The sequence below is a fragment of the Scomber scombrus genome, chromosome 7 (assembly GCF_963691925.1).
Source record: "Scomber scombrus chromosome 7, fScoSco1.1, whole genome shotgun sequence".
NCBI lineage: Eukaryota > Metazoa > Chordata > Actinopteri > Scombriformes > Scombridae > Scomber > Scomber scombrus.
In genome coordinates, this window is record NC_084976.1 from 18,925,393 (window position 1) to 18,950,599 (window position 25,207).

At 39.9% G+C, this 25,207-nt stretch overlaps 3 protein-coding genes across 3 annotated transcripts; 1 reads left to right on the top strand and 2 right to left on the bottom strand.

Moving 5' to 3' along the window:
• Nucleotides 1–947: 947 nt before the first annotated feature.
• leng8 (leukocyte receptor cluster (LRC) member 8) lies at nt 948–12,057 on the bottom strand. The gene is made up of 15 exons (XM_062421769.1): nt 11,722–12,057; nt 10,518–10,650; nt 10,014–10,202; nt 9,725–9,802; nt 9,018–9,441; nt 8,541–8,712; nt 8,285–8,455; nt 7,769–8,014; nt 7,487–7,651; nt 7,073–7,367; nt 6,650–6,751; nt 6,125–6,193; nt 5,906–6,035; nt 5,594–5,801; nt 948–5,498 (listed from the first exon to the last, which is right to left on the bottom strand). The coding sequence occupies exons 1-15, from the start codon at nt 11,760–11,762 to the stop codon at nt 5,336–5,338; spliced, it is 2,586 nt and encodes an 861-aa protein (XP_062277753.1). The 5' UTR covers nt 11,763–12,057; the 3' UTR covers nt 948–5,335.
• A 3,358-nt stretch (nt 12,058–15,415) lies between these two features.
• Nucleotides 15,416–18,313, top strand: cdc42ep5 (CDC42 effector protein (Rho GTPase binding) 5). Its single transcript, XM_062421860.1, has 2 exons — nt 15,416–15,555; nt 16,367–18,313. Exon 2 carries the CDS (start codon nt 16,372–16,374, stop codon nt 17,296–17,298), a length of 927 nt encoding a protein of 308 aa, XP_062277844.1. The 5' UTR covers nt 15,416–15,555; nt 16,367–16,371; the 3' UTR covers nt 17,299–18,313.
• Nucleotides 18,314–18,465: 152 nt separating this feature from the next.
• On the bottom strand, nt 18,466–25,055 carry grwd1 (glutamate-rich WD repeat containing 1). The gene is made up of 7 exons (XM_062421828.1): nt 24,833–25,055; nt 24,600–24,717; nt 22,455–22,617; nt 22,143–22,353; nt 20,713–20,858; nt 19,980–20,171; nt 18,466–19,084 (listed from the first exon to the last, which is right to left on the bottom strand). The coding sequence occupies exons 1-7, from the start codon at nt 25,053–25,055 to the stop codon at nt 18,776–18,778; spliced, it is 1,362 nt and encodes a 453-aa protein (XP_062277812.1). The 3' UTR covers nt 18,466–18,775.
• Nucleotides 25,056–25,207: the final 152 nt, after the last annotated feature.

Sequence of the window (25,207 nt, forward strand, 5' to 3'; positions counted from 1 at the left end):
TAGGTGTGGCTTCATTTTCTTATTAAGCTTTTTGCTCTCTGCCTGCTGGTTTCTGTCCTTAGTTCTCAGACTATTTTATGTCTGAGCTGTAGCTTTACGTCTGATCCTTTCTCTTTCCTCTGTAGTTTTTCTGATGCTCTTTATACTTTATTTTTCTCCCGTTTTTAAGTTCTCTTTAATTTAGACAGATTTTGATTCATGACAAACTAGCAAGCAAAATGTACAATAAGCTTACTGCAACAAGCTGTTATATGTCACTTTTTATTCAGCTTTAATGATAAAGCACTCAAGATGTTGCATAATTTTTTGATAAATTTGCTCTTTAGTGTCATTCTTAGACTCAACATTAAAGTGATATTTATTTACTGCTGTTGTGTACAACTTATTGAAGATGATTTATAGGTATATCGTATCAAAAATGTGTTATCAGGCTATTGTTGGTTTAAGCAGAAACCCCCTCTATTCTATTTGATGTCCACTTTCACTAAAAGCATTTAACTTCAAATTCTTTCCTATTTTCCTTTTCAAAAACTACTGCATGAACTCAATCCTTTTTTAAACTGCATGTAGCGTAAATATTTCCTTTCTTCTAATCTTTACTTTTGCATTGATCATTTTCCTATTATTTCCAACTCCTTTCCCAACGACTCTTTCTAGTTTACTTTAGCGTTATCAGACACATCCAGCCTGGGCTGAAATGAAAATGCCAGACTAAGAGGGAAATTGATCCATTATCTCAAGACACCAAACTATTCTCTTGTTTCTAGTCTTATCAGTGTCACAGGTGCCTTTTACTGGAAAATATCTGTCATCTCTCAATAAACTGTTCATGCAAGACTTGACTACTGAATTCTGTGGCCTCATTTTCTTACTTTTAGTCACTTGGCTTTATATCCAGAAATATACCAGCTATGTTACATGATTTTAAAAAACAAAAAAACAGAGGATGCCCTTTATGCTTGAATTTTATTAGATTTTTTCAAAAAGGTAATATGTACACGATATTTACAAAATGGCAGTTTTGAATCAGATCTGTAGAGGTATGGGAAATGGGGATAAGGGTGAGGCATTGCAGATAAACCTTCAGCTGCAGTTGTTAGTGAGCTGCAACAAACTATTAAAGCATTGCAGATGCAATACAATACTTACTAGTGAGTGACTAGTTGCACACAGCAAACGGTCACAAACATACTCAACATGAAAGGAAAAAGGAGAACATTTACTGGTTAGAGAGTTGTAGGAGAGAGAGGAGGGGACAGCATGCAGGGAGAGGGGGGAAAAGAGAAAGTGAAAAGAAAGAAAAGAGAAGTTCAACCAATGAAGAGTTAAAAAGGGAAATGGCAGGAAATGACAGCAGAAGTGAGGGACATGGGAGATCTTTCACTGTCAAATATCAAAGGGGGGAGTTACAAAGACTGATGGAGGTATACAGTACATGGGAGCAAAAAATACTGAAAACATGACTCAGGCATCAGAGGAAGAAAAAATAAAATAAACAGACATTCAAACTGAAAATGTGTATTGTTAGTTGTCTGGGGTGAAATTTCTACTATAAAAGAGAAAGGAGAGGGAAAAAAACAAAAAAAGAAAAAAAACAAGAACAAAGCGAACATCCTGGGTTTTTTTCATTACCAAGTATCTCACACTTTAACCCTGTGTATGAAGCCTCTGTTTACACTAAACCATCAGTCATTCTCATCACACGTGAAGAAACCAGAAGGAAAATTCATAGCATGGGAGCACACACCAGTACTTTTCAAAATAAGAGACTTTGCCTGAGTAAGACTGCACACTGAAAAAATAAAAAAGAAAAAGCTAAATGTAGGTGAATTTTGAGGATAACAAAATGTTCTGTATGTCCAGACACATTGTTAGCTGCTGAGGGATGAAACTATAACAAGGGTCTACTGCAACTCAAGAAGATCTATCTAACAAAATTTGTCAATAAATTAGGTGAAAGGAAAAAAAACCCTAAATAACAGGTATGTGTATTCTTTAAAAAAAAAAATGCAAATGCATCTGGACAAACAGAAGACAACAATACATGGCGAAGTCCTTTGTCAATCTAACATTGTTTTAAAGCTAAATCAGAATTATGTAAGAAAAAAAAACATCTTTAAAGATTTGGGTTAGCAGCAAATTACATTAGCAGCAGATCAACATTTTACATTTCATTCTGTGAGGCTCCCATGTATTTTATCAGCTGTATGGCTTCTTTGAGTGGGTCAAACCAAGACTTGGATTGCTCACAAATTCACTCTCTCCGGCTGGCGTCTGGAGGAGGAGGAGGCAGCTGAGGAGGTTCGCCCACTTATCACTCCATGTGTTCCTGCAATGCAGCAGTGCTACCAGCTGAAGAATAAGAAGTCTAGCAGCGTGTAAGAGAGATTTATAAGGAGTGAGAGGGGGTAGGGGGGATAGCGAAGAGGACAGGGAACAAGGTAAATGAAGGGAGGGGGAGAAAGAAAACATGTTGAGATCAACAGTCAACAATTGACAACAGTTTGCAAAAACAGTAAAATCAGATTTACAAGCGTGTTCTGTCAAGCTGACGGAGCTTTGTCCTTTTGGAGATGTTAACAGGCCTATTGGAGACGAACGGTTACTGCACATGCCACACATCTGTGACGTCACTTGTTTGATCCCAGCCAGGGACCTTTGTTGAATGTCATACCCATCTCTTCACTAACCCAAGTCCAATAAAGGCAGAACTGCCCTATCAAATCCTGCTTGGTATGGACTGAAAGTTAACCCGGCACTAAACAGGACATGTGTTTCTCTTCAGGTAAAAGGACAAATTTAACAACCACATTTTTCTTATCACTTGGGTTCAGATGTTACATCCTGGAAAGATTTGAGCCTGTGGTGTCATTTTTAGGTTAAACTGTGACAAACTGGAGACTCTGCAACCAGCTCCTCCACTGAAGTATGAAGACAAAGCACCCAATCCAATCCAGACCTGTCTGTGTTTAACTTTACATATTCACATAAGTGGGTCTAACAAACCCAGGGAAAAAAAACAAAACACACTTACCCGTGTGTGAAGAAAAAATCCTACACTACACACTAACTAAAAAGAAATCACAGCAGTATCATACAATATTTACAAAAAATATATCATCTGTAGACAAGTTAACAAGTCGATAGTACAGTGAGCCTAAATCCAAGAAGTACACCATTCTTAAATACCTCAGGCTCAAATTTCAACAGGGGTAATCACCACTGTTCAAATGAAAAATAATCAGATTATGAAATACAATATAGTTGACTTTTTTTCTGTTCCAATTTCATCTCATTTGTTCAATATAAAGGACCCAATTATAGCAAAATTATGATAAACTGCACATAAATCATCCCAGTGAGAAAGGTTCGGTCTGTTAGCTTTACATCTCCGGACATTTACCTGCTGTCTAATCGATGTTTGTATTCTAACAGATCTTCTTAATCAATTGGACTAAATGATCACCCCGACTGCATCCACCACCAGAACAAATTACTAAAACACCAACTTGTTGAAATGGGACAAAATCACAACAGGAGCAAACCTCACCTCAGTTCCACTATCACTGTAAGAAACAATGTTTTCATTACTGGAATCAGGCTTAAATTTTCAGAGCTCATTTCTGACAAATATTTCATAACTTTCTGAATAATGGACATATAAGCACTAATCTACACTCAGCTTGCACATCCCTTTTTATTAAGATACTGTCCAAATAAGTTTAAAACTTTGCTTTGAGTTAAATACTTCATCATATGACATTCAGACAGCAGTGTGTATCTGTGCAGTAATATTGCTGAGATCTTAGACTCCATTTTTGGCAGAGGATATCGTCAAATTTGTCATGACACTTAACCATCTAATAAACTGTTAATTTCCATAAAAATCAAAGTGTAGCTCCATAATTATTTTCCTTTTGTCAAGAGAAAGGCCAATACTGCTGTCCAGAAAAATACAAGACATAAAACATTGAACACAGATGAAATATGAGGCAACATGTCTGCAGTGCCGTCATCAATCTCCTTCCAGAGAAGTCCCTTTCTCTTACCAGCCTTGTAAACACCAGAGCCAGATGTAGCATACAAACCGCACATCGACATTCCTTCTCGAAGCTGCAGGTTCCCCCGCTGCTCCGTCACACAGAATTCACCTTCAGCTGTACTTCAACCTGGCAGCTTAGCTACCCTTGTTCCTTTTGAATAACAGCTGGTGAGGTTTACGAAGGTCAGCCTGGACAATGAGATGCATTTCAGCAATGCACTCTGCCGTGTTGACAGGAACACGCTGGACTCCAAGAGCTGGCAGGATCTTCTCCCTGAGGATGACTGAAGCCGACTCCTTCTCTGCTTGTGACTGCACTGGGATTTTAAGATGGAGCTCAGCTTCCAGGGTGTGGAGATGTGAGGAAATCAACTTGATGATAAACACTTGCCTGTATCTCTTGGCGTACACAAAGTCAATGCTCATTAGATTTGGACTTTTTCCTAATGCTTGCCAACCATTTCATAACTGAGTGGCAAGATGGATCAATATTAACTAAAATCACGAACAAACTTCAGATTTCAGTCCGTAGCTTTCATGTGCTGTATGGTTGTGGCCAATGAAGAGGATGACCAGCCAGCTGCTGATACTTTGAGGAAGCTGGGTGTAGGGAAGGCGTGCAGGACATACAAACCAGAGCTTCTTCTTTCAGATAATCTGCTGGCATCTTTTCATGGAGTGATCTCAGTCTTTAAGCAGAAAATGTGAAGTTGATTCCATGGACTTGACTTCGAACAAGAGAGATGGATGAAAGACTTGGAAGGGCTGTTTGCGTTTCTCTTTTGGTTGACAAGGCTTGAATCTTCAGGTCTTGGAGCTATTGACTTGAGGAGGGAAAAAACATAACAGAACACTGTTAGCTTTGACATCTGACGGTGGTAATGGAACAGGAACCATGAGGGTGAGCGCCTCTCTGATCTGGTTCTGAGACTTGTTGGCCCCTAAACTCTGAGATTACATAATAATCCCAAAACCATTTTTCTGCATGACAAATGTATCTAGATAACTTGGGCATTAAGCTAACCTACAATATGTGTGTGACTGTGTGTGCACATACTCTCCCTCAAGTTAAAACAGTTCTTATCTCTGAGTGTCAGAAAGTTACATCTGCAATCTGAAAGCTACGTCTTGCAGATGAGCTTTCTAGTATTCATCTGTCTATATGGGACTTGTATGGTTGTTAGTCACTACTCTATCTTAACTGGCTGAGGTGTCTGAAGTGCAATGCATTCAATATGCAAGGATCCGTGCTGGTCCCTAAGCATCTCCCTTTAATGTCTACCCTCCACCCCCTCAGGAAGCAGCCAAAGAGGCTGAGCTGGTTTTGCAGTCTATCTTTGTGGGGTCCGAGGGGTAAAATGTGACACCTAGCCCAGTAAGATAGGCCATACAGGAGTCTAAACATGAGAAGCCCAGATTGGACTGCACATACTCCACCGGCAAGTCGGGCCTAAACCTGCGGACAGAGGAAAAAGAGAAATAAAAAGGTCAGAACTTAATCATCTGAATCTTACATTTGCAATTGTATCTTTTTTTAAAAACATGACTTACGTTTTGCAAATGGCCCGAAGTGCAATCTTTCTTTCCCTGTCTACAAACTTGTCAATGAGGTAAGAAGCCATGCGTGGGGCTTCCTGGTACAGCTTAAAGAAACGGCGATAGTTTCCTAATGCCCAGGCAGCACGGAGTGCAAGAGCATGACCCACACACACATCCGCCCGCAGGGCAGGGGTCAGGTACACCAACTCAGTGGTCAGATCTGGATGGAGAGAGAAATGGCCACGTTAAAATGCAAAAGGAAAACATGTAAAGGGTCAAAATGTGTTAGCAATGTGTGATAGGGGGCAAACGATGTGAGTATACCTCCAGAGTTTTTAGTGAAGATGTAGTACATCAATCTATATGCTGTAAACTCTCCAATGTTCTCTGAGGGATTGTCCTTATACAGGGCCTTCAGCTGAGTCTGGCACTGATTGAACTCTTCGTGATCACCCTGAAGACAACACAAGACAGTTACCTCCTATCTAAACATCAGTTATCACTGAAAGGTACTACAACATTACTGAAGAGGAGCCAACTCACTTTTTCCAGAGCAATGCGAGCGTGACACTCGTACACTTCCACCGTGAATTCAGTACGAACTCCCTGGACCTGCATGGATGAGGGCAAAGATAAATAAATTTAAAAACACAGAAGAAAATGCTCAAATGTAAACATGTAAAAGAATAAATAAATGTATAATTGCCAGAAAAGAGTTTTTGCAAAACATTGAGGTCACAGTGAAGCTAACCTTTGGGATAGAAAATGTCATAACTTCATTTTTTCCTATCAGACATTTGTGTGAAACAATGTCATAATCAGTGAATGAATTCTTGAATTGCGGTCAGAAATGTGTTTTATGAGGTCACCGTGACCTTTGACCACCAAACGGGCAGCAAGTTCATTGTTAAGTCTAAAGGGACCTTTGTGACAAATCTGAGAAAATTCCCTGACAGATGCCAGCCTGTTAACATAATGCCTCTGGACAAGCTGGCACGGAGGCATAAACAAAAAAAGACAATGAAAAAATAATAACACAGTACTATATTTAAATGAAAGACAACAAACCGTGAGGTCCTGTCGTATAGATTTCATCTGTTCACAGGCATAGGCGTAGTCTTGGTGGTTTTTCCAGTGGGCTTTCACAGCCAGCAAAGATTTTCTCAGCACCTGAGTGAAAACAAGTTGAGAAATAGATCAAGGCCTGCATCTTGGTGCTGTGAGACATGAAATATACTCATCACATGTTTTATCATACAAACACCCCATTCTTTCCCTTGTCTCATGCTGTTTTCCTCTTTACGGCACAGAGAAAAACTGATCAAAGAAAGCTTTCAACCCACATTTAGTGTTTACTGTGGTGAAAGATTTGAAAGGCTGTGAAGAGGCTGCTCCCTGATCCCCACACAGAAAAAAACACATTATTTTGTGACTGTAAATCTGCAGCAAATACACATCTACAAGCATAGAGTATAAAAGAGTATAACTTACATGCACAGGGCGCACAGTGGAAGGGTCAGGGGCACAAGTGAGCCTCAGGTAGGATTTGGTGATGTCCTGACATGTTCCCACAATGGGGCAGTCCTCCCAGCTGAGGCCCTCCTGTGTCCCATCAGGCAGGTCCAGAGCATTGATCGAGAGAACAAGAGGCTCTGAGCGAAGCTGCTTGTGGAAACGAGCTGCTCTACTCTGCTTTTTGGCTTCCCGGTTGGGGTCATGGAAATCCAGACCAGCATTGCCACCTTTCCTCTTCTTTCCGACTGCTGAACTGGAATCATCCATGTTTCTGTGTGAACAGGAAAGGAGTTATTCACAAGCTATCTCCATGGAATAAAGTAGTGAAGAGGAATCCGCCATTTTAAAACTTAAAGGCCTAAATTTTAGTAAGAACATGATTATAATTACCGTCTCCCTCTGTTGGCTTTTCCTCCTCTTCCTCGTCCTCTCTCTCCTCCTCCACGTCCTCGATCTCTGTCATTGCCCCGGCCGCGTGCCCCTTTCTGATTTCGTCTTGACAGCTGAGGTCTGAGGTCACTGGAGATGCTGCTGTCTGACTGTGAGCCAGAATCGCTGAAAGCACAGAGACACAAGACATTTAGAAAAATAAAAACTCTGGTTGTCTACAGTCAACAAACAACATGGAGGGGTTGGAGAGGGGTGGATGGTGGGGGGTGTATAGTGTCTTACCTGCGCCTATGCCTTTGGCTGCTGCGGTCCCTGTGTCTGCTGTGGGAAGGGGATGGTGAGCGGGAGGAGGAACGTGAGGAACTAGAAGATGGACTCCTTTGAGAAAAGATATTCCTGTAGTGGCCCAATCTGTGTCCACCACCTCGGCCTCGTGAAGCCGCTGCTGCACTTCCACCACGGCTAATTGAGCCATCTGTTGTCCTCTGGGATGAAACAGCTTCCCAACGAGACTGCTTGACCTTCAGTCTACAAAAAAGACCCAAATCTTAATGTGTTTCAACGTGCATATCATCATCAAGCAATGAGAAGTCTAGTTCCTTCCTACAGAGTTCACAACTGTTCAGAACAAAGTAAATCAATGACGTTTTGGTCTAAGCAAACCCAGGCTTCATCTCTGTACTGAACTGTAACCAAATCTAAATACAGCAAATTAAAATCTACAAAGCTGACGTGCAGTTGTCAATAGCAGCTTATACAACACACAGCAAACAAACACTAATCCACTTATAAACTCACTCTGGCAATGGCTCACGGTTCCAATCAATGGTGTAAGCGGAGCCATCCTTCAGCCGGTCCTGCAGAACTTCCTTCAGCACCTTCTCTGTGCGATCTTTGTCTTCCTCCGTCTCACAGGCTGTAAAACAGCGCTGCACATATTCCTTCATGGCTTGGGGCCAGTCCTGAGGCCTGGACAGAAAACATTCAAGGTCAATCCATTTTCCACAAAAAGAAAAAAAAAAACCAACAAAGTAGTGCACAGTGTAGTTCTTACCGTGTCTGAGCACCTCCAGATGCAGCACTGGCAGTAGCAGAAGACGACTGAGTTGGATTCAGTCCTGAGGGCTGCTCACCTGGAGGGAAAGCCTGATTGGACATTGCAGAGCATTGAACCTGATAGGGCCTCTTGGAAATATTGAACTTCACAGAAGCGGATCCAGGTGCCTCTGCAAGAACAAAAAAAGACATTAAAACTAACCGAAGAACATTTTCCTGATATTTCACAATAATGTACAACTAAAACAAAAGCCAGATTTCTGCTTTACATCTACAACCCTCATCCTGACACAGCAGAAATTACATTTATGGTCGAATAGTTTTTCAACATGACTGAAACAAGCATGTTATAAGCTCACTAAACTGCAATAATGGGAAGCATTGGTAAGCCATCTATATCAAAACCTATGTCGTATTTCAGCTGAGAGAACACATTTGTCAGCTAGCTAATAAAATGTAGAAGTTCAAATCTTACGTTTCATGCGATGCCAGAGCTGCTGTCCTTGTTTTTGGTTTTTGTTTTTGTTGGCTTCTCCTCTGCCAAGTCCTGGTACATACTGGCCCGGTTGTTGTTGGGTGGTATTCTGTGAAGGCTGGTAGCTATTCTGAGCCTGGAAACCCTGACCGTAGTTTGACCTTCCCTGGGAATGATTGTAAACTTGCATTTGGTTGGGGTCACCAGGTGGATATGGCATGGAGTTGTTGGTGTTGTAAGCGTTTTGTGATGGAGGAGGGGGGTACTGTGAGTTGGGTGGGGGAGGAATGGGAGGGGGTGGAGGAGGAGGGGGTTTCTCTGAGGTGGTTGGGCTCTGGGGGGGCTGGGAAGTAGCAGGAGGAGGAGGTTGAGGTTGGGAAGGATAGTTGGAGGACTGGTCTTCCATTCCAGGTACTGGAGGAGGCTGTGAAAAGAAAAAAAAGAAGCTATTTTAACAGCACAAAAAAACTTAATTTTTTGAAGACCCCACTACAAAAAAGTTGTTACGCATTACACCAAAGACACTGTCATACTATTACAAAAGTTAAGACATCTAAAAAGGTCAACAGTTACTGATCATGTCCACTGACTCCAGAATCAGGTCATTTTCAGGTTTTGTAAAACCAGAAGGAGTGACAAACCCCATTCAACAGTTAGGATCATGATTACACCTACAAGGTTTTTACCTAAAACTTTAAATTACATACCTGTCCATTAGAGGTTGGAGCTCCTGGGTAAGGCCCTGGGGGTGCACCATACTGATTTGGTGGATAAGCAGCTCCATACTGTACATTTAGAAGAGAGCGATGTAGTTATTTTGGTGACATTCACTGTTTGTATAACTATAAAACCATATTCTAAACCCTCCAACATGATGGTCTTGTTGGTGATAACGACGTTTAAACACTGCAGCTAACAGTGCCGAACAACCTACATTTACATCAAATGTTACAAGAATAAAATATTGATGAGGACAAAATTCCTTTCTTTACTTACTGGACCCATTGGGTAGTAGTAGTTATAGGGGTACGTGTAACCAGGATACTGCTGCGGATTTTGCTGGTACCACTGATAGTACTGCTGCTGCTGCTGTTGCTGCTGTTGTTGTTGTTGCTGCTGCTGCTGCTGCTGCTGCTGCTGCTGAATGGCAGCGGAGTCAGTCACTGCCGGCTGAAACTGACCAGCCTGACACACAAACAGAAATAGCCGTCATTTTATGATCCAGTATGGAGAGGATATCATCATCACACAACTCACAATGCTGCAAGACTTTACAAAATGATATTTTACATCTACGCTGCAATTCCAGACTAACATTTCAAAGACCTTCTAGTCATTTCCTCAGGTTTCGCCTCTATCCAACTATTGTCTATTTGTTGGATTCGATTTTTGTTAATCGTTTTGATGTTTCTTCTGTGATTAGATCACACACCATAAAGCTCAAAATCAGACCTGACAAAGATCAAAAGACACACTGTACACAAAGAGATATCAGCTGACCTCTGCTGTTGTCCGATTAGCTTGTGCAGTCTTAGCAGCGTTCTGACTCTTGTTAATGGAGGCTAAAGCTTGTCTTGCCTTCTCCCATTCTGGATTTTCATGAACCTGGCCATCTCCAGTAGCACCATAGGACCTGCCATCAACAAAAGAGTATTAGTCATGGATGTTTCTGGAAGTAAACACAAACAGGCCTAAAAGTATTGAGGTTGGGTGGTGCAACTTTTTTTTTCCTGGGGTAAATGTATAAATATATCATGTTAACAAGTCATTGACTGGGTAAGTTTAATAGACCTGAACTAATCGTTAGAAGATTAAGGTACTGGTTAATAGCTAATACTTCTAAGTAAAAGTCCCCCTCTTCTCAAACATTGTTTTTCCTGTCATTCCTGCAGTTGAATGTTTGAGCTTCACTGTGCAGAGTTTGACACTTGAAAGCTGTTTCCACATTCATCTGCTGAAAGTAAAAAGTTTATCTGTGCTCACTGAAACCCCAAGTATAAAGGGACGGGGCTAAGAGTGGGACTTGGGACATCACAACCAGTTTGGAAGTCAATCCTGATCCAATATTAGACGCTAGCCTGTGGAGCAGAAGCCAGCCTTAATCTTTCCATTATCTGATTATTTAAACTAGCGGTTCTCAACCTGTGATCTGGGCATATTATTTCTTTACCCAGAAGTTATAAGATTGCTCTGTTCACATGTTTCACACTCTTCACTGTTAATCTGTCAATTTACAGCATAGACACTTAAACAACTAAATCTATCAGATGGGGATCCCTGAAACTACATCTTATCAAATACGGGTCTGCGGCCTGATGTGTATCAATGTGGAGGTCCTTGACTCCAAATAGGTTGAGACCTCACCTAAACCTCTCAGGTATAATGTGTGCTAACATTAACTTGTCAACGTTAGCCAAGTTACACATCCATTTAATTACATCAAACATTAACGCCAATGTTTCCAGTGTTAGTTTATTCCAATATGGATTTGAGGAGTCATGATTATATTAGGTAAACTAATCTAAACCACACCAGCGGCCTGTGTGCGACGTTAGATGAGACAACATTGGTCACCAACTTGAGCCAAGTTAACATAACATCAGTATTTTTTGACTGCTGTCAGCCACCAGGACTGTTTTATTATGTTAGCTGACCGTGTGTGTTTTTTTTGGGGGGGGGTTCGTAGCTACAAAGTGGGACCTACCAGTTAGTTGTTGGGTTTGCTTGGGCCGTGTTGGCCGCCATTTCGCCACACACCAGAGTTAGCGTTGGAATGCTAACGCTGGGATAGCTGCTGGTAAGCTAACAAGGAGCTAACGCTGCTAGCTTTAGCTCCGTGCTGCTACAGCTAAATAAACAAGGTGAAGACACAACGGCTAACTGTCGGATTACAACGAAAGCAACACACGGAAGCTGAATCGCGCTTCTATAGTAACACGGCAATATTTTATACTCGGAGTCAATTTTTAAAAAAATGAAGTAAACACAGACATATTCATTTCCTTCTTCGTTAACTGCCAACTTCATCTGACCGAGTTGCGGAGACACAAAATGGCAGATGAGCGAAATTGGCCAAGTCAAGTGACGTCATGCCGTTATAATGTGGTGTCTTTTACCCTGAGTTTATCCTCTCAGGCACAGTGTACGCCCCCCTCCACCAATCAGATGCCTGGATTACGTCACTGTCAGCGGTAGCTATTGTGCCTGCGAGGCTGAACGCAGGGGATGACTAACACATAATTAGTTCCTTATTTTGTTAAAGTGCGCAGCTAAAAACTTTACCTCAGCCTAATATCCACAAACACGCCCAGTTAATAATATTATTAAAAATATTGGCTCGTTTTGTTAATCCTTTAGCTGTCACCATGACAACAATTTATCTTTCACTACAATAGAGTCTATTTGGGAGAGTTATTATTTCACCCCCAAAAATGTCATCCTATGGGTTTTTTTCTTGTAGGCTAGATTTTCAACAATAGATCAGTAGTTCTTACATTAAAAGTGCATACATTTTCCCCACCACCTTCCTGTGAATCATACGCAGCTGCAGGATGTGTGTGTGTGTGTGTGTGTGTGTGTGTGTGTGTGTGTGTGTGTGTGTGTGTGTTCGTGCGTGCGTGCGTGCGTGTTTTACACAGAGGGGAGTCATTTCCTGTTGCACAGTCTCTCCCACACTTGGTCCGTGGCATTCAAGTCTTTTTGGAAGTCTCTGTGGAGGGAAAATAATATTTGCAACTGTTCTAAGGCTCGTAAATTTTGCTGCACTGCAATGAAGAGCAGGGCTGACTATCTGTCCTTTTAAACAGAATCCTAAAATGAGTGTCATTCTTGTACCAAATCAAACAAAGCACTCACAAAAGAACATATGTATAAATACATATGTTCTTTTATTTGTCTTTTTTTCAGGACTTGAGGGTGTTTGATATATTATTGCCTCTTAATACTTTCATATACAGTAAACACCATAATGTTGACAAGAAGACCAAAAAGCCTTTCTTTTAAATCTACATAAAAATGTCTTACTTTTGTAAGTGCTACCCTGTCTAATATCAGGATGCACAGCTTGCAAATAAAGAAAAAAAATACTGTAACCTATTTAGTATAATTTCCAGTCTATTTCTCACAGTGAATGATATCATGTCCTGCTCAATGAATAATTTGTTCCCATTGTTGTCTTGTCGGCTACATCATCACACAAATATGTTGAGCATTTGTGACAAGATCTCACAAACAATGACTTACTACCTCGCGCCATTGTATGAATACCTGGTGTTTGGAAATGCTTCTATTTCTTTAACCCATGGCAGGAAGCTGAGTGAGATGGATTCCTAAAAAGCATTTCTACTCTATACAATCATATACTCTATACATTACTGGTCAAACATATTTCCTCATTTAAGGAAATGGGAAGGTGTGTCTAAACTTACTTAATATAATACAGTAAGTGTACATGGTAATATTTTGTAAGTGTATTCCTGCTGATGATGATGCAAATTCAAGTTTGTCCAGTGTTTTTTGGACAGTCCTTGGATTCCTGGTTTATGTATGACTCAAGAGAGGTTACACACCAGAGTGACACCCTAAGTGGAGCAATAAATGAGGGCTGACTTCACCGACTACATTCTTTAAATGACAACATAATTGCAGTGTATTTCAAGTCAAACCCTTTAAAGTCAAAATTTCAGTGTACTGTTGGAATTGTCTGTTATAGTGGTAACCAAAATTTGGGGATTTTAGTAGTATTGGGAGAGTTTAACATTCAACAGTTAGAAATGAACACATTTTCACATTCTTTAGTCAGATTACAGTATTTTTAAACCCATTATAGTTTTGAGCCAACACTCCACCTGAATTTAGAACCTGTGTGGAGGAGAATTTGAAAAGCTTTTTTAGAGCTTCATGCCAGGAATTAAAAATAGTATTACTTTATTTTACAACTGCATAACTTCCCAAGAAATTTCCCTGGGCAGGAAAAAATTCGTAGACATATATTTTAATTGGCATTTCTGTTGAGTTTATAAACAGTCATTGATTTTCAGAGGATTTGCCTAAGAAAGAGCGGCTCCATTTATCTTGTGATATTCTATATTTTTCTTACTGTCAACAAATCCCTTGAAAAGACCAAAATCAACAATAAATTGGTGCTGTAAGTAATCTCTGTGCAGCCAAAGTCTGATGTAGCTTGTTTCTTAGTCCCATAGAGCTCCATTGTCCAAAAACTATTAAAAAGACATCAATAAGCCAAACTGTTGGGTCTGGGTGACTTCATTATTATGAACGTGGCTACTTCAGGCTATTTTAAATCAACCCCACAAAAACCCTCCTGCTGTAAAAACAGACCTCGTTCTCATTCCAGTGCACCAAATCCACTGTAGAATATAGTCCCCAACAAATGCATCGTTTATCTTTGTTTGTAACATCTGTAAAAACTGCAATAACCCAACTGTTGAAATAAAGTATTATTGAATTTAGCCTTTTTAAAAAGTGAAATATCAGTATTTGCTACAGTCCTGGGGATAACATGTCAGTGTTGGGGAGAAGTTAACTACACATAGTTCAGTTACTTGTACAGTTTGCAGTAGTCATAATTTAACTACATTCATATCTCAGTACACTGTTCAGCAGTTTACTACTTTGGGTAATACAGTTTAGGTAGCTAATTAAAAACTACATATTCATATGACAATGCCACAGCTCATTGGCCACAGTTGTCATTTAATGACAAACATCTGCTATTTGATTAAAATCACATTGATGTCAAAATCAAAAACTATGAATTTCCCCAGAAATTTAGCATTTTCCTGATTCCACCACGACTATTGCTCCCTATCCTCTCCCTAAATCACATCCTGGGCTACCTGCCCTGGTTCCTAAATCAAACACACATTTTACTCAGTGTCAGTTTAGTTATGTAACATTATGAAATCCAGACTAAGACTGTGATCATGTCTCATACTTTGGATGTAGATGAATTAAGTAGCTAGTTTTAGTTTAACAAGCACATTTTTGAGAGTAGATTTAGTTTAATCAGTTTTCATTGTGAAGTATGAAGTACAGTTTTTAAGTAGTTTCCCTAACACTGTGAACTGTATAATTTTTCCATTTACAACATGAAATTAAACGTAATCCTTCTTCACACAGTCATCTAGCCTAGATATTATCCTGTTGCTCAGCCCATAGCTCACAATTATAACACAGAGTGTATAAATGGAAAAAAATGTACTCTGTGGCTGACTGTTACTCTCGTTTATATTTAACAATGTGGTTTCCCGATCTGGTGAAGTCGACAGCAGCTTTTGATCCAGCTCTTCTCCCCCGATCAGTGCGTCGCGTCACTTCCTCGCTCCATGCCCATCCCTGTGGAAAAAAGAGAAACTTCACACAGACAAACGACGGCGAGGAAAAAGAGCGAGGGAAAAGTCCAGAGGCAAGCGAAAAACAAAACAGAACAACAACAAAAATAAATAAAAAAGAACCCAAATGAAAAAGCAGGATACAGAAGAGGGAGCCCAGCAAACACCAGAATACACTCTTTGAAGTAAGTTTTCCAGTCTTTGAATGTTTTGCTGACGCTCACTCAGCTCAATTGATCAGCAGACTTTTATCTGAACGACCCTCTCGTTGCTTCGTTTGTAATACTTATGGCTTTTGTTGCCTCTCGTTTAAGTTATTAATTAAACTGATATAGTCTTTAGTTGATATTTGAGTGTCTTGATGGGTTGGGGGTAGGCCTGTAATGCCCCAAATCCCCTCCCAAACCTAACTCTCTCTCTCACACACTTTCATAAACGTCAGGAGTGATTTCTTAAATACTGGTTTTCAGTGATGATGAAGAAACAGTTGTTATGTTGGTTTAGTGTAAAGTTTAGAGTAACACAGGCTACCACCCACTGTAATTATTATTATCAAAACTGTTACATTGTCTTTTTTTCCCCATGTTGGGATCAAAATGTAATACCCATCAACTTAGTAGTGGTGGTTAGGGGTTTAGTTTTTCGTTGAGAAGGTTACCGTCTTGTTTTTATCCAAACACACACTCACACACCCCTGAGGGTAGAGAAAAGTATGTGCTAGTGTTGCATGAGTGTGTCTCAAGTACAAGTCCCAGCATGGCCTTCACAGCCGCACCAGTGCCAAAATGATCGTTGGTTTCCCACATTATTGCACAACATGGTGTAGTTCTTACACAGCCTTGTCTTATCAAGAGGCTGGAAATCTGTTCCAGTATTTCACTCGCTCCCCACACATTTTTCTTTGTAATATGTACTTCATTCACTTTGTGCTGCCTTCAATATATAACCTCTTCCTCCCTATTTTGTCCTCTGCTCCCCTTTACCTCAATCTTTTAGCAGTCATGCCGCTTCACAAATCAACCCGGGCCCCTCGCCTGGACCCTACCATGATCTCAGCCCCACTGGGTGACTTTCGCCACACCATGCACATCGGTAGAGGAGGTGATGCTTTTGGCGACACCTCCTTCCTGTCCACTCTTGGTCCGAGTTCACCCAACTCTGATGCAGGGAGTACAGGGACCGAATCGGCCGCTCAGGTGCCAGTCGACCACAGTGATCTCCACACAGATGCTCTGGATGGTCCAGAGAACAATGAGCTTCAGCACTCAGAGTCAGTATCTTCATTCACCCTGGATCTAGACCTGGATCTGGGCCCTTCTATGCTGGGGGATGTACTGGGCGTGATGGATGGATTGGGACTTGAGAATGAGGAGGATGTGTTCAGTCCCAAAAGCGGCCCGACATCCTCAGTGGAAACGAAGCAGGGAAAAGGGGCCGTGGAGATGTCTCTGAACATGCAGAACGAGCTGAATGGGAAGAACTTGGTTGGGTTGGATGGAAACGAGGTGGGAGACGGCAGAATACCAGATGGGAACGGGATCAAACCAAAGGGGCTACGACCAAAAGTGCGGTTCAGCGACAAACGAGAGGAGATCATTCGCCAGGCGTCTGAAGAGGAAGAGGGTCAAGGCTTTGACTTCCAGGATGAGGATCAGCTGGCGTGTCGAAGTCCAACGAGGGGCGAAAGTGAGAGGAGCGAGAGCGTAGTAGGTGGAGGTGAAACCGAGCTCACCAATCATAAAGTAGATTTGCCTCCTAGTCCTGCCTCATCACATAGCTCAGAGTATGAAGGAGTGACCCCGTTGGACAGGAGGAGGGTCGACAGCGGCCACTCAGAGACTGATTCGGAGGAGGAGGAGGAAGAGGAGGAAGAAGTAGGAAAAGGCTACACATTTGAAGATGAGTTTGATGATGAAATTGGTCTATAGGGGGAAGGTCTGGTTTCCCTTTGAAAATAGGTATTAGCTGTCGAGTAAATCAATTATACTGTATTTTCCTTAATTCATTATTTCAGTATCATTTGAATGGGAGTCTAAAGCTGAATTTACCAACTGGATTTTTCAAGACTCAGAAAGCAAACTTGTACAGTTTGAAGACGATGTTGCTCAACTGGAAACAACATATTTATGTTATTATCTATGAGGGTAGCAGATTTGCCAAAGACAGACGTTGTGATCAGATAAAAGCAGTGTCATTTAGGTTTTTACAGTGAACGGTTTGTAGCACTTTGATTTATTTCATTCACCTGGAAGCTTTGCTATGAAACTGACACTCAGTGGAAAGTTTGATTCAGGCTACATGAATGATGCTCGCTTGAATTTTTACTATGTCTTACGTTTGCCATCTAAACTGTTTATTGATCTTTTATATTATAGTGCCTTAAAGGGAGGGAGCTGTATATTTACATTATTTTAACGTGCTATATCAATGTCTGTTTTTCATATTGCATGTTTATTACGATCTAAATGTCTTTTTTTGATGTAAGTGTATTTGATGAGCTTTACAAACCGATGGTTTTCAGAGAAGTTGTCAGAAAATAAAGTTATCCTGTGTATAATGAACTGTGAACTGTCACATTCCATATCTGATAATGTGAGTTTCTCTGGTTCAGACCAAATGTGTTTTCAGCGTGCAGTTATTTTGTTTTCATACCTACCAAAGCTATTCTTTTAGGATGCGGGGCTGGACTAATGCTAAAATGCTAAAGACAATCATGGAATATAAAGTACAGGTTTGGCTTTTTATTGAAAAGGTATTTTATTTCATAATGCTGTAAAAGTGGGAGACCATTATGCTGATCTGTTGAAAATGCTGGTTTGAACACATGTTATCCTGTGGTTTAATAAGGAGTACAGTGAAAACAATAAAACCATTATTGGGATTTAAAAAAAAAAAAAATCACCAGACTCGACTATGACTTATTTATTTTCTTTGTCAATGACTCCTGGGCAAGTGCTCACTATTCAGAGTGAATCTCAAGGCTTGGACTTTTATATTCAAAGTAATTCACTGCTTTTCTCCATTATAATAAAATACAAACAGAGTAGTGGACACCTTATCTCTAAAAAACATGAATTCAAGTAAAGAAAACAACATTGGTTTTTAACAATTTATTTTAAGCATGCAATAGGAAATGCCTAAAATAGCTAATACATCTGTAAGCCATACAGACCTAAAGTTCAATAGAAAAGATAACACCATATGGCGTCTACATGTGCCAATAAATGTCAAAAAGTAGAGTTATGACCTACACAGCTGAGTTATGTACATTATTACAAGCCCCTTAATGGTGACTAATATTTGGATTTTCTGCTCTTTACACATTAAATGTGTACTACTCATGTAAATGGAAAATCATGTGTTTCTCTCACTACACACACGCATACATACGCATACATACACACACTACACAGATATTGTCCTGAACACGTTGAATCCTGACAGAGCTGTTGAAACCATCACACCAGTAATCTGTTGGTGCCAGTGAATCTCCTTGATCTCCGACTGACCCTGATGCAGGAACAAGAGTTGAGGGGGCAGGTCCTTCATGCCCTCAACCCTGGAACCCACATCACATGACTCCACGGACAGATCCCATTGGCTGACGACATCGTCTGCTCCTGATGCAGCAAACACACTGGAGTCGGTGGGGTTCCACTCCACGGATGTGATGGGAGCGCTGTGCTGCTTGAAGTTCGCCACAGGCCGGCCGGTCTACAGATACACACAGGAGATGAGGACTGAGGTGTGACAGCTGTTCATCATTTATCTGACCATAAAAGTATCAATCCTAGCAAAAACACAGATTTATAAATCTGGAGTTTCATCAAAAAATGTACAGGGTCTAGAATGAAAATGAAAAATGTTTGACATGTTGTGATATTTGCTTTAGAGCTGCAATGATTCCTTGATTAATGAAAAATGAATCAGCAACTATTCTGATAATTGATTAATAACTGAGTAATTATTTAAGATAAAATTACAAAGATGTTCTTGTTTCAGCTTCTTAAATTTGAATATTTTCTCATTTCTTTAATTCTTTATAATAGTTAACAGACTATCTGGCTTTTTCTTTGGCTTTTTTCACATTATTCTGGCATTTTATAAACCAAACAACTGAACAATTAATTGAGAAAACAATCAACGAATTAATGGAAAATGAAAATAATAGTTCCAGTCCTAGTTTGCTTTCTTTGTGGTGTATCAACCTTCTTGTGTAACTCTTGGAAAGAAAGCAAACTTGCATATTTCCTAAAATGTGTAATTAATTATTTGAAAATGTAAATTTGAGGTGGATTCCAATATTGGGAGAGAGGCAACAACTGCAGCACTTCCAGACTGTTTTGTAACAGCTACAAGATTATTAGTGAGATATCAAACTATGAGGTTATTACATGATCTAATGGTGTAATACTAAAAGCTTTTAAATAAATGTTTTGCAGCAGTAACATGAGGGCTACTTTGATGTGATGAGATACTGATCAACATTGAACAAGTTAGAACTCTCAGCCTGTATAACCCTGTGTCGTCATCGGCTCAAGTGTTGTGCAGGAGTTTAACGACTGCCACTGAAGATACTGATTATCTAAACCATTTGAAATGTTTTTACCTTAAACTGTCGCAGGTCCCAAACTTTCAAAAGCCCATCGTCCCCTCCTGACAGGAGGAATGGTTCACTCCTGTTCCAGCTTATAACGTTGATGTCTGACGAGTGAGCTTCATTGGCTGAGAGCATGGACTTGGGCGGGGCACGGATGTCCCAGACACGGATAGACTGATCCACTGAACAGGATGCAAAAACCTAGAGCAAACAAGAGAGTCAGATTCTGAGATTCGAACTTTGAACAAATCAAATCCTGATGGCTCATAATAGTCTTCCCAAACAAGGAACTTCACTTATTTACTTGCTGTTTGTGTTGGAATCAACCAACTTCAGACACATACTTCAAACTAGTTTGGTGACCTACTAACTATATCAGCTAAGAAAATACATAAATCACATATTTCTGTCTGTGATAGCACACAGCTTCAGTGTCAACAGGTATCGCTTTTAAAGTCAACACTCTTACTCAATCGCCTCACCACACCCTGTTGTTTAACGTTAACATTATTATTTCCCAGTAGGAAAATATGTCCTCTGTGTGAGAATCCTCATTACGGTTCAACTCCAGTTCTGAGGACAGCGTGTTGGTCAAGGTGGGAATGAGGGCAGCTAACACGCATGTTAAATTACAACATGTCTAACACTTAGCATACATGTGTTGTTAGTTTGAAGGGGACCCCTCACAAACACAGAAAGGCCCTATTTGGACCATGTGGGGGTCTAGCAGGCACAAACGTACTGTAGCTTCAGTCGGAGACCACTGCAGATCCTCCACAGACTTGCTGTGGGAGCTGAAAGGTCGTTGGTCAATCTGCCATGACGTCCCTCCCTCCTGTGGCTCCCAAACATGGATGTTCTTGTTGCAGTCTCCGCTGACAAGACGTCCTGTTGATTAAGTTCAAACAAAATATTTAGTTAACTGTCTCACAGTAAGGTATTAGACTTTAATCAATCAGAAGTTTCTCAGTAGTGTGAAATGAAAAATACCTAATGGTTTTATAGTATTTGATTACATTCTTATGGTTCACACAAGCAACTTTTTTATATATTTTATTGTTCTGTCTCCCACCTAGGATTTTGTTCCATCTTTACTGGTGGTTGTGCAAATTTTAGGCTCACTTACTATAACTTGTGTATACTTTAGAGCTGCATGGATTAAACAGTTTACAAAAAATAATCTGCCTTATTTTGTTACTTCATTAATCATTATGAATCATCAGGGAAAAAAAGCCAAAATTATCTGGTTCCAACTCCTTCCAGGGAGTGTTTGTTGCTTTTCTCTGATTTATATGATTGTAAACTGAATATCTTTGGGATTTAACGTGTTGGTTGGACAAAAGGCATTTGAAGAAAACTGGGTTGGACATTTTGTACTGTTTTCTGATGTTTTACAGACCAAACAATTGATAGATTAATCAAAAGGACAGACCGACAGATTACTCCACTATGAAAATAATCAATAGTTGCAGCCTTTCGTATAATTTACATTATTGCTGACCATTTTCAAAGTATAAAATAATATATTTTTAAAATTATTATTTTTTTTTTTTTAAGGTCCTGTTTGCTTGACTATTATATGTTCAGCAGGTTATCTCAGATTTGATGTTGTGAAATGTTGGGCCCTAAGCCAAGTGAAAAAGAAATTGTAGTATGAGCATCCTGCAGTATGATTGTGCCAAAAAGCATTTTAATGCTTTGTGTTATTATGCAAATTTGGTCTCTGGCATTAACAGGTTGTTGTTTATGAATGTAAAAGGGAACCCCTGATGACAGAGGGAGAGGAAATTATAGCTTACATTGTGTACAAAGTGTCCTTCTCATTTCACACACACTATACAAAGTCAACTAAGTGCTGTCAGGGACACATATGGTGGTAATCCAAATTTTAATGCCAAGTGTCAACAAATCCAAAGCGTATGAGTAGTTTTTACTAAAAAACTAGTACTAGTACTGAAAACCTTTCTATATTGTATGGCCTACTCCTATGTTAAGTAGGAGCATTCGTTATTTTATCTTTTCATCCAATTTTATTTAACTTGTACACTTTGTTTTAATCACTCTGTAAAGCACTTTGAGTTGCCTTTGTATATGATATGTGCTATACAAATAAAGTTGCCTTGCCTCGTTTTTCCTTTTTTTGTCTACAAACTGTATTGTATTGTCACCTACCAGGTACTGTAGGCGACCAATCAATCGCAAAGCCTTCAGTCATGTGTCCTGAAAAGCTGAAGAGAGCTGTAGCTTCCTTCTCCTGTTTGACGAAAGCTGCCATGGCAACAGAGCTGTGAACGGCCTCCAGCTGGGATCGGAGGTCAAATATTTCGACCTGTCCCTTATCTGACCAGACAGCAGCCAATGACTGCTCTCCACGCCGAGTCACCTGGAAATGAAAAACAAAATCAGTAATTTGGAAACCTTGGAAAAATAAATATGCTGATAGAGGACACTTGATGGTTCAGATTCATAAAAATGTCAACATACTCTGACTCTGTTAATCCCTCCATAGTGAGGCATCATGGCCAGTTCCATCTGTGGCTTTTTGTCCTCATCCTCATCATCGTCATCGCTGTCTTCATCACTGCTTTCTTCCCCCTCTTTGTCTTTCTCTGTTCCGTGAAGGTTGTGCATGCGCATGACGAGAAGTCTGCAACAAAGTAAATGGTTCCAGTTAAAAGAGTTAGTAAACATTATTAATTCTGGTTCAAAGCATGGCAGCATGGCAGCATGGCAAAATACTTAAAGAGATAAACTTCTAAAGAAGTAATCAATTGCAAAGTTTCAGTATGAAGAAAAATGTCCCTTTAAAAAAAAAAAAAATGTCATATTGATGTTAAATGGAAATTTCCCTAACTCTTTCCACGTAACATGGGTGACATCAAAATAAAACTGAAAGTGCAACAGCAATTTAAAAAAAGCCCTGATGTATTCTGATTTATTTTTGTGCCATCCATTTCCAAAAGTATTTGCAGTAAAATATCCTCAAATTACAATATCAAGAGATAGATCAGATTCAAGCTTAACTGGTCAGTCTTTTTCAATTCACCACACAGTGACCAAGACCGTCATTATGATAAGTCTTTTTTACAGCAGACATATTATTTGTTATAGTGGGAAATGGACAGATACTGTAACATTACACCATCGTTATGTTTATTATTCATATTTGTGCTTTTGCTGCTGTGACGATCTGAAGCTTTTCAGTTATTGTGTCCCTGAATACATCAGCAGATGTCACTCCACATCCAATACAGACAGGAGGAATAATTACACTCACCAATGTGTTAACACAGTGTTAAAATAACCCACCAAGTACTGTGTTAAAACAAGCTTGAACATAATTTGAAAAATGATGCTTTAAAGCTGTGGTTTCCAACCTTTCATTGAATAGATTTTAGAGGCACAAAACATGAATTGTCCTGCTCAATGACAGGACCCCCTAACAACAGAAACAGATTCCTGATTAAAGTTTTTTCACAAGAAAAAAAAAAAGTTTAGCAAAAAGTTTAAAAAAAAAAAAAAAAAAAAGAAAAAAAAAAAGAAGATTTTTATGTAGAATAATTAGTCCGGTTTTTTTTGTTTTGTTTGTTTAAAAAAAAAAAAAATCCTGCTTCTGTTTTATCAGCTCGTTTGATTGTCTGTTTAAACCTAGATTTAAATGCCTGACCAGAGACAGAGGCTGCAAATTAACTTAAGCTAGACACCTTATATACATTACATATATTGCACTGCTTATATAACAGTGTTTATTTGCACCTGTTAAATAAACTAATAAATACAAACATTATGTTCACAGGGTCCACAATTATGTCCACACATTTTTGTGTTTATATTGTCAGGGGTCTGTACTAGTGGTGGAAGAAGTATTCAGATCTGGTACTTAAGTACCAACACAGCAATGTAAAATTCTCCATTACAAGTACAAGTTCTGCATGGAAAATCCTGCTTAAGTCAAAGTAGTATTAGTCGTAAAAAAAATAAACAATAAAAAGTATAAGAAGTATAAGCAGCTTGATGTAGTTAAAATACTGAAGTAAAAATAGTGGTTGGGTCCCTCTGACTTACATATTATTATACATGACATCATGACATTGTTAACACTGAAGCAGTAAAGAAGAAAGAAGAAAAAAGGTTTTCAGTTTTTGACGTTTTCTCTAATCTTTGATTTTTTGGTGAAATATTGGATCATTTGAACTTTTATTGAAATGAAACCATGTGAGATGTTTGGAGTGAAAAACCACTATTTGGTGGAGCTGTTAACAACTCAGACATCTGAAATGTGAGCCCGACTACACACTGCTTTTTTATAAGATGTCAAAAGCCAAAAAGATTGTAAACCACTGGTTCCATCTTTAACAATATGTTGTATTTTTAAAGTTTGTTATAATATCCATTGTGTCAAGTCTTCAACTAAAAAGTAACTAAAACTGTCAAATAAATGTAGTGGAGTAAAAAAAAAAAAAAAAAGTACAATATTTCCCTCTAAAATGTAGTAGAGTGAAAGTATAAAGTAGCATCAAATGAAAATACTCTTGTAAAGTACTGCAGAATTGTACTTAAGTCCAGTAGTTGAGTAACTTATTTACTTTCCACCACTGGTCTGTACTAACATATAACTTTATATATAACCTGTTCTTCAGAGCTGTGTCAGCCTGTGTGCCTGCACAGAGCAGCATGGACAGAGGAAACTGCTCCCTGTTTTCTCCCTCTGTGTCTCTCAGGATGTCGAAGCTCAGACACGGAGCACCTGAACACAAACAACAACACAACGCAGCTCAATTCAACCTGCAGGTCGTGAAATTGATGACAATACTGACAAACGTGGGTCTAATTTAGCAGCTAACTCCAGGGGACTAACTCGCCTGTTTGGCACTCGTGGTACATGCGGTACGCAGACCGATCCATCTCCAGCTCCTCTCCCGGCTGAAGCGGCTCCATTCCGGGGACGTACACTTTCTTCTCCCCGTCTCCGTCCCCTCCGCCCTCCTCCATATCTACGCCTTCATCGGCATCACTGCCGACTTCATCCATCTCCTCCATCTCGTCGTTTTCCTCGGCAAACGTGTCTTCACCGGGCGCAGACATCTTGGCAAAGGCAGAGTTTGCTTACTTCCGGTGTGTTGAGCGGCCACGTGGTTTAAACACCCTGCACTGTCACTCCTCCCCTGCTGTCTCACTCACCCCCTCCACCTCTCCCTGTCTCTCCCCTCCATTTACGGGAATTCAGCTGGCCCCTT

Coding starts and splice junctions, on each gene's coding strand:
- cdc42ep5 (XM_062421860.1), top strand. CDS start 16,372: ATGCCGCTTCACAAATCAACCCGGGCCCCTCGCCTGGACCCTACCATG.
- grwd1 (XM_062421828.1), bottom strand. CDS start 25,055: ATGTCTGCGCCCGGTGAAGACACGTTTGCCGAGGAAAACGACGAGATG. Junction 22,618..24,599: donor GACACAGCTCTGAAGAACAG/GTTATATATAAA, acceptor ACTTTGTTGCAG/ACTTCTCGTCATGCGCATGC. Junction 19,085..19,979: donor GGGACCTGCGACAGTTTAAG/GTAAAAACATTT, acceptor GTGTATCTGTAG/ACCGGCCGGCCTGTGGCGAA.
- leng8 (XM_062421769.1), bottom strand. CDS start 11,762: ATGGCGGCCAACACGGCCCAAGCAAACCCAACAACTAACTG. Junction 8,456..8,540: donor TCTGGAGGTGCTCAGACACG/GTAAGAACTACA, acceptor TTTTCTGTCCAG/GCCTCAGGACTGGCCCCAAG. Junction 6,752..7,072: donor CCACTGTGCGCCCTGTGCAT/GTAAGTTATACT, acceptor GTTTTCACTCAG/GTGCTGAGAAAATCTTTGCT.